Below are 18549 nucleotides of genomic sequence, written 5' to 3'. Positions count from 1 at the left end.
TCTTCCCCAGTGAACCATGCCTTCACTGCACTGGTGCATCCCCGGCACCCTGACAGCCTCTATCCCTCCTAAGCCTGTACTTGAGACATAGAATTCAAGTAAAGTAATTATAGCACGTAGCTGCCAGGTCCTCTCATCCAACCCCCCTCTTGCTTGCTAGCTAAAAAGAGCTAGCTGGACTGCCTCCTGAGGCTCATTTGTTTCTCATTAAAAACAAACAAACAAACAAAAAAACTCGTTGGGAGTTGAACCAGAGCCCCATCCAGGGAAGAGCGGAGAATGGGCAGGTACAGGGAGGAATAGAGCCCTATCCCAGGGTTGGTTTTGACAGTGCACTGAAGGCTTTAGATATAGAGCCCAATATTTTCTACCTAGGGACCACTGGCCCTGAGTCCTCACATTGTCTAGATTTCCAGACCCTCGTCGGATCAAGCTAACCAAACATGGTCTCTCCCCCCCTCTCCTCTTTTATCCATTTCCACTCCACCCCAACCCACCCTTGAGGAATTAGCAAGGCCACCCTGGGTAAGAGGGGATGGAGAAGGGTGGGGCTTTGGCTTGAAGGATTCCCATCTTGGTGGAGAAAGGCAGCAAATGTTGGTGTGGGCATTGGCATCTCCATGTCCCAACACTGCACCCCAAGTGCCATACTGAAAATGGAGCAGGGAGATGGAGGCCAGGGACAGTCATCCTGTGTTCTGCAGCGGAGAAAGGTTTAGTGTCCCAACTAACTGCTTCTTGGTTTTCTCATTTCTCTCCCCCTCTCTTTAGGGGTCGGGACTGAACTTTGCCACCCTGTGGACACTGGACTCTCTTCTTCATCTCTGTGCAACCCTCAAAGCAGCAAAGGCCTAGAAACCTTAACTAGGACTGATTGTCTTCCACAGGCATGTAACACATCTGCTTGGTTTTTTTTTTCCCTTTCTCTCTTCCCTTTCAGGATTAGGTTTTGCTAGCCCCTGGAATCTCTGGAAAAATAAAGTTGGGAGGTGAAAAGTCAACTCAACTCTGAGTTTTGTTTTGTTTAGGAAAGGGAAGGGGGTGGGGTGGGGTGGGGTGAGGAGGAGGAGGATTTATCTCGTACCATTTCTTTCTTTCCTTTCCAACATCAAACAAATGATGAGAATCCAGCTATAGGGGCCCGGGACCCAGGAGCTAGGCTACTGGGGGGCCGGTAGATCGTGCTCTGTTGGCTGGGGGGGTTGGCAGGGTTCTGAGGCGTTGGAGTCCGACTGGCTTTGGGCCGGAAGAGGCTGCCCTGCTGGGTGCTGCTGTTGTTAGCCATGGTGGCCTGCTCTGGCTCCCCTGAGTCGCTCTCTGTGTAGCTGTAGGCTTGGGCCCGAGAGATGCCCTTTTGCTGCCGTCTCCACGAGTTGTAGTAGGTGGGGTCACTGATGTAATGGTTGACAAATGAGTGGGCCTTTTGGTGGTTCTGGTCTACCTCATACTCGCTGTCACTTCCCTGAGGGGACAAAGGGTTAAGGGGATATTAGTGGCTAAGACAGTAAGTTGGTCAGATATTATCCTGTGCAGAACAGAGTGAGGCCTTCTGGCATACGGAACTGGGGGTGGGAGGGCAGAAAGCCTGGGTTCCAGCTCTGGTTCACCCAATGGCTCACTGTACGATCTTGATCCAGTCAGTCCCTGATCTTGGGTAGAATAGGAATAAACCTCCCAGTTTCTCAACTTCATAGCAATGCTCTGAGGCCCAATGAGATGAGAGATATGAGGACAATCTCTGGAACCAATCAGCAAGCACTTAAGAAGTGCTTGCTGTATACCAGGCACTGTGCTGAATGCTGGGGACCCAAAGAAAAAGCACAAACAGTTTATGCCCTCAGGGAGCTTATGTTCTAATCGGGGAGTATAAGGGTAATTTAGATTTGAAGATCTTTCCCACCCATTAATAGGCCTATGCCACCTGTTTACATCACAAGAAGCCTAAGTCACATGTGTATTTGTGGGTGGAAGGGTTATGGGATGGAGTGGTTCTCTGCTGTAATATTGTGTATTGAATTCTTTGCTGCTGTGATGGATTGAGCTGACTGGTTTTGGGACTTGGTTCTTTGGTGTCTGAATAAATGGTTTATTTTTTCTACCTTCTATGTGGAGAGTCTCTTATAATTTGCAATACAGAACCACATAGGCATATTGACAATTATCATCTATATTGTGATCATTGCCTTGCTAATACAGGGAGATAGCCTATACAAATCAGAATATGCAAGACGCACTGCTAAGTCTGCAGTTCGGAGGTTGTTCAGTCGTTTCAGTCCCGTCCGACTCTCCGTGACCCCATTTGGTGTTCTCTTGGCAAAGATACTAGAGTGATTTGCCATTTCCATCTCCAGCTCAGGAGGACCTGAGTTCAAAGCCAGCCTCTCACACTTGATAGCTTTGTGACCCTGGGTAAGTCATTTAACCTTTGTTTCAGTTTCTTCATCTCTAAAATGGGGATGATAGTAACAGCACTTGCCTCCCAAGGTTGTTGTGAGCATCAAATTAAATCATTGTAAAGTACATAGTACAGTGCCTGGCACATGACAAGCACTCCATAAAATTGAGTTATTACAATACACACAGAATGGATAGCACTAGCAGCTGGGGGTAGGGGTGGGGCAGGAAGTGCCTCCTGGAGAAGGGGGCCCTTGAATGGACTCCTGAGGGAAGCTGGTGATTCTGAGGGTCAAAGGTTGGAGTGAAGAGTTTGGGTAACAGCAAATAAGCCAGTATAACTGGATCAGAGAGTGCACGGAGGGGAGTGGGGGCAGGGCTCGTAAGACGGTAAGAAGATTAGAAAGGTAGGAAGGTGCCAAGTTGTCAAGAGCTTTAAATGTCAAACATAGGGAGTCACTAGAGTTTAGTGAGTGGAGGGTGATATGTTTTAGGAAAATCACTTTGGTAGCTGAGCGGGGGATGGTTTGGAGTGGAGAGACTCCTGAGGCAGGGGGACCAACTAGAAGGCTATTGCAATCATCCAGGGGATGAGAACATGATCTTTTTTGTTGTTAGACTATCTGTGACCCCATTTTTGGGTTTTCTTGACAGAGATACTGGAGTGGTTTGCCATTTTTTTCTCCAGCTCATTTTACAAATGAGGAAACTGAGGCAAACAGGGTGAAGTGACTTGCCCAGGGGTCACAAGGCTAGTAAGTGTCTGAGGCCAAAATTGAACTCAGGAAGATAAGTCTTTCTGATTTCAGGCCTGGCACTCTATCCACTGGGCCACCTAGCTGCCCATCATCATCTGTAAAGAATCATCTATGTAGAGATAATAATTGAACTCACAGGAGCTGATGAGATCCCTAAATGAGAGGGGGCAAAACAAAGATGCCCAGTTAGTGGGCATTACATGGATGAAGAGCGGGCAAAAGAGATGGATGAGAAGGCGGATGGGTAGGAGGAGAACCAAGAGAGAGCAGTCACAAAAACCCAGGGAGGAGAGAGTACCCAGAAGAGGCAGATCGTGAGTAGCAGCAGATGCTTCAGGGAACACACAAAAGAAAAGGCCATTCGATTTAAGAAATAGATCACTGGTGGCTTTCTTTGAGGCAGCAATTTCAGTTAAATGTTGAGGCTGGAAGCTAGAGTGCAGAAGGTTTATAAGAGGGTGAGGGAAGGAGTGTGGAATCACTGAGCAGAGATGATTTTTTCAAGGAATTTAGCAGGGAAGGGAGGGAGAAATACAGGATGATAACTGGTAGGCATGGGAGGATCTAGCAAAATGTTCCCCCAAGGATAGGGAGACTTGGGAATGTTCATAGGCAGAAGGAAAAGGGCCAGTAGAAGGGAAGAGACTGAAGATTAGAGACAGAATGAGTAGGGATAATGGTGGGGGCAATTGGTTGGACAGGACAGGAGGGATCAAGTAGGTAGCAGAATGGATAGAGTACTGGCCCTGGAATCAGGAAGATCTGAGTTCAAATCCAACCTCAGAAAACTTATTAGCTGGATGACTCTGGGCAAGTCACTTAACCTGGATTGCCTCCAAAAGGAAAAAAAAAATCAGATTCATCTTCATGCATTCAAATCTGGCATCAGATACTTATTAGCTGTGTGACCCTGGGCAAGTCATTTAACCCTGTTTGCTTTGGTTTCCTCATCTGTAAATGAGCTGGAGGAGGAAGTGGCAAACCACTCCAGTACTTTGCCAAGAAAACCCTAAAATGGGGTCATGAAGGGTTGGACCCGGAAATAACTCAACAAACATTGGCAAACAGAAGGGCCTCCTCCTCAGAGATGGGAATGAAGGAGGAGATCGTGGGGGTGGGGAGAAGGCAGTGCCACAGAGATGTGAGATGAGAGAGCTATTGATGAAGAAAGGGACTGCTAGTTTATACACAACCAACCTTTGGTTTTTCGTATGTCCATTATTTTATGTGGCCTTATATGGAGACTTTGCTATATAAGAAATGACTACATCTACACCATATATTATTACATGAGCAGAACTCTAGGGGATGATACTCAACTTTTCCCCTAGGAATTTAAAGCACTTTATAGATAAAATTTCAGTATAAGGACTGGGTCGTGGTAATTACTCCCAGATTACAGATGGGAACACTGATTCTTAGGGATGGAGGACCAGCAGAGAGATGACATGGCATCGTGGGAAGAGCTTTCTATTTGGGAATTGAACATTTGGATTTGAATCCCGATCTGCAGCCTGTATGTCCTTGGGCAAGACAATGAATGTCTCTGGGTCTCGACTTCTTAATCTGTAAAGTAAAGGGGTTGGACTCGATGGCCTCTGAGGTCCCATAATTATATCATCGGATGGATCTAGACTTTCAGTTACGAGGTTTTACCCACTAAGCGACCCTATCTCTCCACTCCCATGAGACTGTTCCACTCCGTGGCCGAGGTGGCTCTGGATCTCCTGAAAGCTGAGTTAGAGAGAAGCCTCAGATCCGGCTACTCCCTTGCCTTGCCCCATGAAAAACTCCTGCAGCTCCTCCCCTGCCCCCCCCCCCAACAGGAGGCCCGGCTTGTCAGGCATCTGGTTGTGCCTGCCCAGAGCAGCCAGACAATGGAAAAGCCTCTTGCCCAGCTCTGCCTCCTGTTCTCTCTGTGACAGAATCCTGCACAATACAAACCAGCCTTTTTCATTTCATTGGTCTAGCTGCTAGCCTAGAGCAGAACAAAGTGGGACGAATAGGACATTAGGGCAGAGAGACCCACTTACTGCACCCTCCCCACACACACACACAAAAAAGATTGTAGAGGGAGAAGTGCTCCAGTGCCACCTGGCTGAAGGATGGGGGGCTGGGTGGGATTGATCCTAGAGCAAAGTTATTCTCACCAAGCTGGGAGGGTGGGGGAGGGGATGTGCCATGCTACATGCTTGTGCTAATGGTTCCTTTTCTATCATCCATTTAAGGTGGGTAGGGATTTTAACCAAAGTTAGTCCAAGGGAAGGGGTTGGGGTGGAGGAGATAAACTATTATTTGGAACATAACAGCTCAAGGAACTCTAGCTGGACTGTCCCTGCTTGAGAGTTGGTCCTCAAAATGGCCATGCTTAGTCTGAATAGGCCCTAGAGAGTCTCCTTCCTTTGTAATCTTTGTGTTTTATTTGATGGATTTAAAAACATCATCTGAGGGGGAAGCTAGGAGGTGCACTGGATAGAGCCCTGGAGTGAGGAGGACCTGCGTTCAAATTTGGTCTCAGACACTTATTAGCTGTGTGACCCTGGGCAAGTCACTTGACCCCATTGCCTCCAACACCCCGCACCCCAAACAAACCATTATCTGAGGCAGTATCCATAGGCTTTGCCAGACTGCCAAAGGGTTCCATGACATAAAGAAAAAAGAAAGTTAAGAACCCCTGATATAGTCTAAATTCCCCCCCCCCCCACCACCATCATGGGCACCATAAGCTCTTGCCTTCCTGTTTGCCCCAGGGTGTCTCAGAACCCATTCCAGGAGGAAGCAAGACTCCCCAGCACCCAGGGAACCTATCCTTTTTCCTACTTCCCCCTCTGCCTGAGCTCCTTAGAGGCTCACAGGGCTTGGATACGATGGAAGTCTATTAGCTCCTTCCTTCTGATGAGATGGAGGATCACCAGGCTTTACTATCTCCACTTGCCACTGCTGCTAAGGCCCTCCAGGCTTTACCACTTGGCAGACCTGTGGGCTTTTCACTCTCCCAAGGTTATCTGACCTACTTATACAACCTAAGAATTTGTGAACCCTTGTTACCACCAATGCTGGGACCTTTCTGATGCTGAACTTTCTTTCATGTCCTTCTGTTAGGACTAAGCGCTTCTTAAACTGTGGGTCTTGACCTCATATAGGGTTGAGAAAAATTTGGCAATAGAGAAAGATTTCTGAATGTGCAACGACCAAAAATTAATTCAAAATCAAACGAATAATGCATCTGAGGTGTTTCTGGCAGTGCTTGCCCCCTTGGTTCTAAACACACAGCATGCACACTTTGCACTGGGTGCATGCCCTCAGGCCATGCAGTGCCCACGGAATGCTGCCAAAAAGCAAAAGGGGTCTTGAGTGGAAAAAGTTTAAGAAGCCCTGAGAGAGCATAAGTGGAAACTGTCAATTTTCCTAATTATATGCCTAGCACTTAACATGGTGCTTGGTATACAGTAAGCACTCAGGAGAAGATTTTTTCACTCATTCATTCCTTAGAGCTGAGAAAAGGCAGGCAAGAGAGAGACAGTGACAAAAGTCAAACAGCAATAAGTAGCATTCAAACCCAGACCCTCTGACTTCAAGTTTCATTTGCTTTTCCCTATAGCATGATCTTGATCCCTGGAGAAACCCCAGGAAGGCTGGGGTTGTTTTGGGGCTAAGCTCAGTTTTTAGATGGTATAAGCATGCAGTCATTTCAGTTGTCATTTTAGGCTTACCTCTGCTGGAGCCCCTTCTCTCCTTCTCAGCCTCTAGATGCTTTCCTATAAGTCTTAAACAGTTTTAATGTTGTTCCACTCTTTGTGACCCCATTTAGGGTTTTCTTGGCAAATACATTAGAGTGGTCTGCCATTTCCTCAGCTCATTTTACAGATAAGGAAACTGAGGCAAACAGGGTTAAGTGACTTGCCCAGGGTCACACAACTGGTTATTTGAACTTAGGGCTTCCTGACTTCAGGCCCAACATCTATCCACTGCACCACACAGCTCCCTGTCAAAGGTTACCTTCAATCTTCTCTGCATCTAGTCTTACATGCACTGTCTCCCCTAGTAGAATGCACCATTGAAAAGGGTGGGGCAGGGACTGGGATTTTTGGTTGATGCCCCCCCCCCCTTTTTGTAACCCTAGGGCTCAGTTCTGCCTGGAACCTATTAAGCCTTTAATAAATGCTTGTTGATTGATTGACATGGGGCCGAATTAGAACTGGGCAGACCTCTGGGACAAGGCAGCGAAGTACCAGGCTCCTGGGTACCGGTCTTGCTAGTTCTGAAGATGAGGGAGACAGATAATAGGGGCATTTGTGGCAATACTTGCCCAAGTCTCTGAAGGGGGAATAAGGCCGTTTAGCGAAAGCACAGGGAGGTGGCAGGGGATGGGGGGGCGATATTTAGGTCTCTGCAAGAAGAAAGCTGCTGAGCAGCTGGGGTGGGAAAAGGCAAACCCCTCCCTTTCCCTCCTCTTATTAGCATGAAATCATAGAGGCTTGGAGCCGAAGGAATGGTTGTAGCTTGGTAGGGGGTGGGGTGGGGTGCGGAGGCCTTTTCTCTGCTTTCCTCTTGAGCATCTGGCACATACCCTCCTGGGAGGTTACATCCCCCATCGCGCACCCCATCCATTGGCCTGGAATTCGGGACAGGGCTTTTTATGTTCCTGGTAGGAATGGGGGTGGGGGGAAAACCCTGTGCATGAATGGGGGGAGGGGCCCCTGCTCGTGAATAGGCGGAGGGGCTGAGAAATGAACAATAAAAAAAGGGGAAGGGGAGAATCTTTATCTAACCTGCATTTGCTTCCACCCCAGCAAACCGACACCACCCCTTTTCCTAGTCTCTGGCCAGGCCGGGTCGGGTTAAAGTGGCTGCCCTGAGCGCTCCCCAGCCCAAGGGAGGGAGGCTCTAATAGCTGCTGCGGCAGTCGCCGCCGCCTGTGGGAGGTGGTGGGGGGAGTGAGGGGAGTGGGCTTTGTCTCTTACAACATCTGTTTCTTTTCAGGCTGGAGGTGGAGTGAGGAGGAGAAGGAAGAAGAGGGAAGGGGGGAGCCGGGGCTCCGATGCTTTGAATCTTCTTTCTCGTGCTTTCAGCTCTCCCTCTGCTCCCCTTAATTGAATTCAGCTTTCCTGTAACTCTGCACACAATAGGAGCCATTCATGGGCAGCCCTCAACTCAACCAGTCGGGCAATCGAGTGACGGCTTTCAGCTCCCGAGACTCTTAAGAACTCCTCAAAGCCACTCCATCATCGAGGAGAGGAGAGTTTGGCAAGAGAGGGGCTCCTGGGGACGGTGGCACAGAATCCGAGCTGAGGGAGGGGGAGCCACGTGGGGCCGCGGGAAAGAAAAAGTCATGACAAAATGAACGCGAAGCAAAGGGCTTCTTGTTTTGATGCTCATCCCCATCAGAAAAAGAAACTTTCCAGTAGGGAAATGTAGGTGGGTGAAATCAGATTGAAAGACTTTGGGGACGTGGGCGTCACCCCGATTCAAAGCAGACTGTGGGCACAGGACTATGGAAGTCAATGCTCTGCCCCCCTGGCTTTCTGTCTTCAGGCCCCCTTCCCCTCTAATATCCACCTTCACAGGAAGCCTTTCCAAAGCCCTCTTAATTCTAGTGCCTTCCCTCTGTAGATTATTGCCTATTTATCCTTTATATAGATTGTACCATGTTGTTTTCATATTGTCTCCCTTATTAGACTCTAAGCTTCCCGAGGGCAGGGACTGACTGTCTTTTGCCTTTCTTTGTATCCCCAGCACTTAGCACACTGCTGGTAACAAATGTTTATTGCCTGACTGGTCCTGAAACCTAGAAGAAGGCAGGGAGGTATATAGTCCACAGAGTGTGTGGTAGGGCATCTCAAGAAGCTGAATTGACCTTGGGCTGCATTAAGAGAGACGCTGCTTCCAGGAATGAGAAGGTAACAATCTTATCACTGTTCTGGCCAGACTTCTGGAATAGGAAGTTCAGTTATGGGCCACGAGTGAAAAGAATTAATAGCCATCATTTACGTAGTGCTTTAAGGTTTGCAAAGGGTTTTACAAATATTATGTCATCTACCTGAAGACACTGAAGCAGAGGTTAATTGACTTGCCCAGGGTCATACAGCCAGGCAATGTCTGAGGATGGATTTGAACTCCAGACAGCTATATGGTACAGCAGATAAGAGTGCTGGGCCCGGAATCAGGAAGATCTGAGCTCCATCAAATCTGGCCTCAGAAATTAGCTTGTGTGACCCTGGGCAAGTCACTCTACATGTTTACCTCAGTTTCTTCAACTATAAAATGGTGGTCATAATAGAACCTACCTCACAGAGTTGTTGTGAGATATCTGCGAAGTGCTTTGCATAGTACCTGGCACATAGTAGGTACTTTATAAATGTTAGCTATTATTATTACTATCATTAGGTCCTCCTGATTCTGGGTCCAGAGCTTTATCCACTCTAATGTCCCAATAGCCTCTGTGGGATTTTTGATGGACCTGACCAGACTCAACCTACATGGCAGTCTGATAACTCATACTGAGGACAGAGTTCTGTTAGGGCATCAGCATTTTTTTTTCTTTTTCTTTTCCTAGTGAAAATAGGAAGCTATTTTCCTGTTCTTGTCCATCTCTGGAAATGCATGGCTTGATCACCATTTCAGTCTGTGATATTTTAAAGTAAGGTGATGGCAGATTTCATGTCATTGGGGCTCATTTCTCTCCACCTTCCACAGAAGGGAAGTCATGTATCTTTCTCAAGGTCACAGAGGGTGGTTCAGCTAGGGCAGAGAGCTAGGACCCTTCTCCCTTTGGGGAGACCTTGGGGATACATGCTAGAAGAGAGAGAATTGGGGCCCAAGCCTGAAGTTGGATTTGAATTTTCCTTCTTTTTTTCTCTGTAGTCCTAAATACCACTCTGTGAGCTTCTAGGACAGGCCTGCCGGCCTCTTGCAGCCTGCCAAAAGATTTCAGGTGCCCCAAGAAAAATGTAGGGTTGCTGATGTGCCCTCCCCTGTTTGTCACGTGACCCAAGGCAACAAACCATCATCAATCTGTCTCTAGGCTAACCTGTTTGTGTCTTGAAGAAGTTTGGCCTATTTTAATTTTGCCCCCCCCTACCTACTGCCAAAGTTGTGCAGGATATTTCTAGGATATTTTGTTGTTTTGAACATTGCCTTGAAAGAAGTGGGGGGGGGGGCGGCAGCATTAGGGCTAGAAATCTTTTTCAGGTTACATCTAGATTTTAGATGTGAAAATATTATATGTAGGTTGTCCCAAGTCATAGTTCAGCTTTAAGTCTTAATAGCTTGAGACTTTTAGAATAGTCATTATTTGTTATATCCAGATTTAATTCCCCTACTCAATAAACTCCAATGGCTCCCTATCACCTCCAGGATCAAATAAAAAGTACTCCGGTGTTCAAAGTCCTTCTTCACCTAGTCCCCTCCTACCTACCTTTCCAGTCTTCTTACACCTTACCACTCCCTGACACTCTTTGATCCTGTGATCTTTGATCCTTTGAACAGCTTCCTGGCTGTTTCAAGAACAAGACACTCCAAAGACACTGGCATCTCTCAGCTCTGGGGGTTTTTTTCTGGCTGTCCCCCATGCCTGGAATGCCTTCAACTCTGCCTACTGACTTGCCTGGCTTTCTTTAAGTCCCAACTAAAATCCCATCTTTTACAGAAAATTTTTCCTAGCCCTCTTAATTCTAGTGCCTTCCCTCTGTTAATTATTTCTTATTTATCCTGTACATAGCTTGCTTGTCTTTATTTGCTTGTTTGTATGTTGCCTCCCCCATTAGATTAAGAGTTTCTCAAGGGCAGGGACAGTCTTTTGCCTCTTTTTGTAGCCCCAGTGCTTAGCATAGTGCCTGGCACATAGTAGATGTTTAACAAACATTTATTGATAGATATTTGTAAAATCAAGCTAAGGTTGGACAGGGCAACCTTTATGACAATGTAAAGACACAGGAGGTAGCAACAGATGAGGATGCAGCCACTCTCCCACCCTGCATAGCCACTGCTGGTTTGGGGCAGACCCAATTAGCACCTGAGACATTACAGGTGTGACTATTAAGTAAAGAGGGTTACATGTGACAACACTTCCTTCAGAAAATATACAAATGCTAGCATATTCGTTAGGAAAAATCAGTGTTGCTTCCACTGGGAGGTTGGTCATTCATTCCAATGGTGCTGCCATTACAAGAGACACGTTGGAAGCATCTCTTTAGTAACTAACTCCAGGGTTTACAACGCATCCTTTTGAACATCCCTGGGGACACAAATCTTTTTCCCTTTGAAGGTGGATTCAGTTTTCAGAAATTGCCAATAATCCATTGGAGCCAAGTGTGGTAAATGAGGAAATAAATGGATAGTACCACTGGGACATCAGTTCCTTCACTGGCAAAATGCGAATAATGAGGGCACCGCCCTCAAAGGTTTGTTTTGAAGGTACATAAGATGTTCCTTTAATATTTTAGGGAAGTTTGAAACTGCACTTCAATTTTTGGGATGCCCCATATATGTAAGATGCTTTGTTAAGCTGAAATGCTATCTACAGAAATGTGAACTAATTGTAAAAAAAAAAAAAATGAGGTGGGGCCATAGGTCAACTAGTGACTTTGTCATATGGCTCACAACTGCTTCTAATGATGACGATGACTCTAAAGTGATTTAAAAATCACAGGCATTCCTATGGCGTTTAAAACTTGGCAAAAGGCTTTACACGCATTATTTCACACGAGCCTAACAAACCCGTGAGGCAGGTGTGGTTGCCATCATTGTCCTACTTTTCAGAAGAAAGGAACTGAGGGCTCTGACTGGCGACTGCCTCTCCTCTACCACTATTTCAGAAAAGCACCAGATAGCACGATCTACTTCATTCCTTAGTCTCCCACTCTCTCTTCCTCGCCAGCCTCCACTAATTTCCTTTTCTTTCTTCCGCTCCTCCTCCTCTTCCCACCCAGCAAGTTTGGAACCATGAACTACACTCAGATCCACACTCCCAAGTTTTCTGGATAGGATGTGTTAGTCTACTCCCTTACGGCTCCCCCCCCCCCCCCCCCCCCCCCCCCCCCCCCCGCCATCCCTGTATTTTTCTCTTAAATGCCTCTTCCTGGCCACTTTATTTTGTAGTCTTCCCCAGCAGAATGTGAGCTCCCTGAAGGCAGGGATTGTCTTTGTATGTTTGCAGCCCTTATGCTTGGCACAGCGCTTGGCCAGTATAGTAAGCGCTCACAAGCTCATTCACTCGTTCATGTACCTTTGGTTTGTTTAAAAAGCAGCTGCGTGACTTTATAATCATGCCTCCAACTTCAGCTATCTCGTTCACCAGCTGGTGAACATCAGCCATCTTGCTGACCTATCCTTGGCTTGGAGTCAGTCCAGATTGATCAGCAGCTTCCACATGACCACATTCTTTCTTTTTATAAAATAAAACCTAACAAAATAACCACACAACCCACACTTAGGGCCAGTGCTGATATTAATCTTCTTTGAAAGAGAGCTTTTAACGTCTCCTACGAGTCCAAGTACTCCCTAGAGCCTGGGGCAAGTAGAGACCATTCTAGTGTACCCCTTTTCTCTCCGAGAAATGGGATTTGGAGTTACTTGATTTGTCAGCGGCTGAAATACACACACATACATACATATATGTATGTATGTATGTATATGTTTATATATACACACATATACATACATACATACATGTACATACACACATATATACACACATATATCTCCAAGTTTCCATGAACACAAGGATTTAGGGGATAGCTACATCCAGGGATGTGCTGAAAAATGTTTAACAATGAGCTTTCAGGGGGAAAAAAGTGCACATGACACACTTTTAAGTTTCACCTGTATTACTTACATTTTCCCCTATCACTTCCTTAATTCCAGACATTCAACAAAACAATAAATCAAGTCCTGATCTGTAGCATTTGCTGATTTCTGAGTTGTAAATGATCACAATGAAAATTTAACAATTGGCTCTCTTAGATGGGTTTGAGTTGTTCCCCAGATAAATCCTAAGCAAACCCAATCAAACTTAATAAAATATTCACCCAAGAGGTGGATAATTTCCAAAAGAGTATGGTCTGTGGGCACAGGAATAGCTCCTGCCTATGCAGCCTCTTTTAAAAAGGCACAAACAGCCTCTTTTAAAAAGGCTCAAACAACAGTATATTCAGTATACTTGCCTCTTGGTATACTTTCTCTCGTGGCTCTCATTCATTCCCATGGCTTCAACCACTGCCCTACTACACTGTAATTCATAGGGCACAGCAGAAAGGTTTAGAATTAGGGGGCCAGGGTTCAAATCCCAGCTTTGTCACTTAGCCATTGTATGACTTTTGGCAAGTCACCTGACCTTTTTTCATCTGGGAAATGAGGGGGTTGAGGTAGGTGACCTCTGAGGTCTTTTAGAATGAATCTATGGTCCTGTGATTCTGTTACCACCTGCCTGGCTTATTGTAAAAGCCCAGTGAATAGGCCTTCCTGCCTCCACTTTCACAGAATCTTGGCAGGGACTTCAGAGGTCATCTAATTCAAGTTGGGGGTTGGAACCTCCCCTTCCATATGCATAAGTGGTCAGCCAGCTTCTACTTAAAGACCTCCTGTAAATGGAAAAACACTACCTCCCAAGTCAGCTCATTCCAATTCAAAGTTGGATGGCACTGAATATTAGTACATTCTCCCTCTCCACCTCCACCTCCCCCCTCTCCGCCATTACATCAAGTCTAAATCCGCCTCTCTGCAATTTTCTACCTATCACTTCTAATTTCTGTTTTGCTAGACCAAGAAGAAAAAACCTTATTTCTTTTCCATAAGGCAGTCCTTCAAATACAGGAATTAATCAATTAACTTATAAGCATTTATAATTATAAATTATAATATTAATCATTATGAATTTAATTATTTTATATTCAGGTATTAATTATGAATATTAATATAATATAATCTTTTACTGCATGCCAGGTACTGTGCCAAGCGCTAGGTATACAAAGAAAAAAGAAGTACTGTCTTTATTCTCAAGGATCTAACATTCTGATAGAGAAGACCACATGTACATGAATTGGTATGTACAAGAGACATATAGTGTAGATGGAAGAAGGATAGCCTTAGAAGGGAAGGCCCTAACATTTGAGGGGACTGAGAAAGCCCTCCTGCAGGAGGAGGTGGTTGAGCTTAGTCTTTTTTAAAAATAGATTTTTACTGCTATCTTACTTTTTCTCTCCCAGATTTCCTCCTGCATCCTTCTCCCTCTCCCTACTCCAAAAAGCTCTTCCTTAAAAACAAATTAAAAAAAAAAAGAGGAAAAGGAAAAACAAAGTTCTACAGAGTCAATACATTTAAACAATCTGAGGTTATATCTGCAAAAGAGAGAGATCACTTGTATCTGAGCTGAGCCTTAAAAGAAGCCAGGGATTCTGAGAGGTTAGGAGGGAGAGAATTCCAGGCTGGGGAGTCAGCCAGGACAAAGATGTGGAGGTAAGAGATGAAGGGTTGAGGATGAGGAACAGGAAAGTACGGTTGGGCTATAACCTTCATGACGGGGAGTAACGAATCAAAAGACTAGAAAAGTAGTAAGAGACCTAGTTATGAAGGGCTTTAAATGTCAACCAGAGGAGTGAGTGTGTGGATATATTCACACAATATGCACACACGTATATATCCTATACACATAAGTATGTATCTATATTTACATGCACTGCAGCACATATTTAGACATGTGTATGCATGCATATAGTGTACAGTATATTTACACACACGTATGCTGTACATGCACCTATATTTACATATGTTTATGCACACATGTATATATGTGTGTATGTGTACATACACACACACACACACACACACACACACACACACATACCTGTATGTAAAATGTGATCCTAACAACAATGCTAGGAGATAGGTACTATTTCAATCCCCATTTTACAGATAAGGAAACTGAGACAAACAGAGGTTAAGTGTCTTGCCAGTGTCACACAGCTAGTAAGTATCTGAAGCACCATTTGAACTTAGGTCTTCCTGACTCTTGGCCCAGCACTCTATCCAGTCTGCCACCTGGTTGCCTCTCTTGAGTTTACATTAGATCCTGGAAGTAACAGAGAGCCATTGGAGTTTACTGAGTAAGGAGTGGAGTGACCTGGTTAGATTGATGCTTTAGGACAACTGATTTGGTAGCTATGTGCAATATAGGCTGGAGGAGGATGAGTCTTAGGGCAGGGAGTCTAATTAGGAGGCTGTCGCAAGAGTCCGGGTGACAGATGATGAGGACCTGAACAAAGGTGGTAGCTGTGTGAAAGAAAGCGGGAGAGAAGTTGTGGAAAAAGAAATTACAGGATTTGGCAACTAATTGGATATATGAGGTGACTGACAGTGAGCTGAAAATGACACTGTCAGAAGTTGTATATGATTGTGTGTATGCTACTGTGCTGAGGAGAGGAGTGTAAGCACTGACATAGTTGGCTTTTTCAAGGAGTTTAGCTGAAAAAGGAAGGAGAGATAGAGGGTAACAGCTAGCATAAACAGTTGGACCTAATGATTATTTAATGGACGAGGACACTTGGGGATGTTTGTAGGAGGCAGGGAAGGAACCAGTAGATGGTGGGGGGGGGGAAGTGAGAAAGAGAGAGAGGAAGAGAGAGAGGGAAGGAGGGGGAGAGAGAGACGGGGAGAGAGAGAGATGGGGAGAGAGAGAGGGGGGGGGGAGAGAAAGAGAGAATATGATAATAGTAGTGGAGAGGACAAGAGGTGATGAGATCAAGAGAGCTGGCCTTGGCAAGCAGCTGGGTTTCCTCATCATTAGAGGCTGAGGTGAAGGATGAGATAGTGGGGTGCGATGTTAGTGGGATGTGAGATGAGGAGGAAGAGAAGGAGTTCTCAGCAAATGGTGTCCATTTTTTTTTTCAGTTAAATATGAAGTGAAATCTTAGCTGAAAGGGTTGCCATGGGAGGCTTAATGAAAGAAAAGATGGTTTGGAATAGCTATGGTAAAGACAGCTATTGTACCCTCTAAAGGTCTTTGCTTGCACAGGTTAAACATCTCCATTTCCTTTACAGATCCTCATGTGGCTTGTCCTCCAGTCCCTTCAGCATCGCAATCACCGTCCTTTGTACATAACCCACTTCTCAGTCCATCTTCTCTAATACTATCGCAGTAACTTACTTGCGGATCTGGAATTGTCAAAATTTGCAAAAAATTCGTGGCTCTTTATTGCCCTCCCCCCTATCTTTCCAGCCTTGCCTCATATTATTCTCCATTCAGTCCAATCTCCTAATCTGGACAACTTTGCCCCTCCTGAATATGCGCTGGACTCTCTTGCTTCTCTGCCTTTGGTCACGACGTTTTCTGTATCTGGAATACCCTTTATCCTATACTTTGCCTCTTTAATTCCTACCTTTTTTGAGGGTTTTTTGGGAGACAAAGGGGATTAAGTGACTTGCCCTGAGTCACACAGCCAGTAGGTGTCTGAGACTGGATTTGAACTCAGGTCCTTCTGGCTCCAGGGCCGGTGCTCTATCCACTGTGCCATCTAGCTGCCCCTAATCCCTACACATTTTAAAAGCTCAATTCAAATGAAACTTAAGAGCTTAACTCCCACGGAAACTTCCGAGTCCATTGGTTGGTAATGTCCTTCTCTCTTAGACTTCATGTGGTACATTGTTTTGTATCTCCCTAATGTACTTATCATCTATTATTATGTTCTGGAGGCTGAGATTAGGTATCATCTAATCTTTGCATCTCACTCGGTACCTCATGCAACGTTCTGCACTCAGTTGCTGTTTAACACGAGGTTTGTTGTTTTTATAAGCGATAGGAGACTTTCTGTCCCACTGACTGATCTTCGTAACTCAACAGAGGATATTCACACAGAGTGACCACAGACCCCCTCAAGACTCAGTAAAACATGGCTTGGTACTTCCTTTAGCTAAGTTCTCCAAATTTACAAATTAAGGGCTAAAGACCAGTTATTTAACCTGTTATGGATTAATTCTCATGTGGCTCTCAACCTCCTGAAAGTTACACAAAGATATAATCAAGGATTTTGATGAATGGAAAGGGAGTTAAGCCAAGCCCATAGCAAGGAATCAACATGGCACAGCCATGTGGACTTGGAGTTGGAGGACATGTTTCATTCACGTACTGACTTCCCTCAATTCTTAAGACTTCTTCCTTTGTAGAATTTCCGTAACTGTAAAATGAGGCTTTAAGAGCCCTGGATTTAGGGCCAGGTGAGGCTGGGATTCCAATCCTGCCACCGACAATAGCTGTCTTTTGAGGCAGTTGGCACAGAAGATGGCGTGCTGGACCTGGAGTCAGGAAGATCTGGGTTCAAATCCGGCCTTAGACACTTGCTGGCTGTGTGACCCTGGGCAAGTCACTTAACCTCTGTTTGCCTCAGTTTCCTCAACTATAAAAATGAGACAACTACCTTACAGAGTTGTGAAGATCAGATGAAATATTTACGAAGCACTTAGCATTGTATCTGGCACATAGTAGGCATGATATAAATGCTTAATCCCTTTCCTCCTCCTCTTAACCTTAGGGTCACAGAATACTTAGGGCTGTGCCTGGTACAAAGTAGGCATTATATAAATACTTATTCTCTTTCCTCCCTCTAAAACTTAGGATCCGAGAATTCTCAGCACTGTGCTGACAAATAGTAGGCACTATGTGTGTGTGTGTGTGTGTGTGTGTGTATGTGTGTGTATATATATATCCATATCCATATCCATATATATATATATATATATATACACACACACACACACACACACACACACATATGTATGTATAAATGCTTATTCCCTTTCCTCTCCCTCTTAACCTTAGGCTCACAGAATACTTAGGGCTGCGGCTGGCACATAGTAGGCATTACATACTTATTCCCTTTCCTCCATCTAAAACTTAGGATCAGAGAATTCTTAGCACTCTGCCTGGCACATGGTAGGCACTATATATATATGTATGTATAAATGCTTATTCTCTTTCCTCCCTCCCAACCTTAGGATCACAGAATACTTAGGGCTGTGCCTGGCACATAGTAGGTATTATGTAAATGCTTATTCTCTTTCTTCCCTCTCAACCTTAGGATCACAGAGTATCAGAGTGGGATGGACTTCAGAGGACATCTAGCCATGGACAAGATTCTTCCCTACAATATTATTTCTGACAAGCGGTCATTACGTTTTTGCTTGAAGATTTCTAGTGAACAGGTACAGCCCATTCTTGCCAGGGGCAGCCCATTCAACTTGTGGACAGGTCTAATGGTTTTTCCTGTATTGAGTCCAAATATGCTTTGTTGTAGCTTTCACATGTTCATTCGAATTCTGTCATTTCTGAACCTTAGTTTCCTCATCTGAAAAATGGGGATAACCATATGTCCTGGGTTATCTACCTCCCGGGGTTGGATGTGAAAAT

At 45.2% G+C, this 18549-nt stretch overlaps 1 protein-coding gene across 1 annotated transcript in view; it reads right to left on the bottom strand.

Annotated features, from left to right (window-relative positions):
- Positions 1–1108: 1108 nt before the first annotated feature.
- Positions 1109–18549, bottom strand: part of SDK2 (sidekick cell adhesion molecule 2) — a 247810-nt gene continuing 230369 nt past the window's right edge. Inside the window, exon 45 of the mRNA XM_036755650.1 lies at positions 1109–1462. Coding sequence (XP_036611545.1) covers positions 1109–1462 — 354 coding nt within the window. The remainder of the gene's footprint in view (positions 1463–18549) is intronic.

The sequence above is a fragment of the Trichosurus vulpecula genome, chromosome 4, assembly GCF_011100635.1.
Source record: "Trichosurus vulpecula isolate mTriVul1 chromosome 4, mTriVul1.pri, whole genome shotgun sequence".
NCBI lineage: Eukaryota > Metazoa > Chordata > Mammalia > Diprotodontia > Phalangeridae > Trichosurus > Trichosurus vulpecula.
Note: the sequence above shows the minus strand (reverse complement) of the source record. Positions and strands in the feature narration are given on the sequence as shown.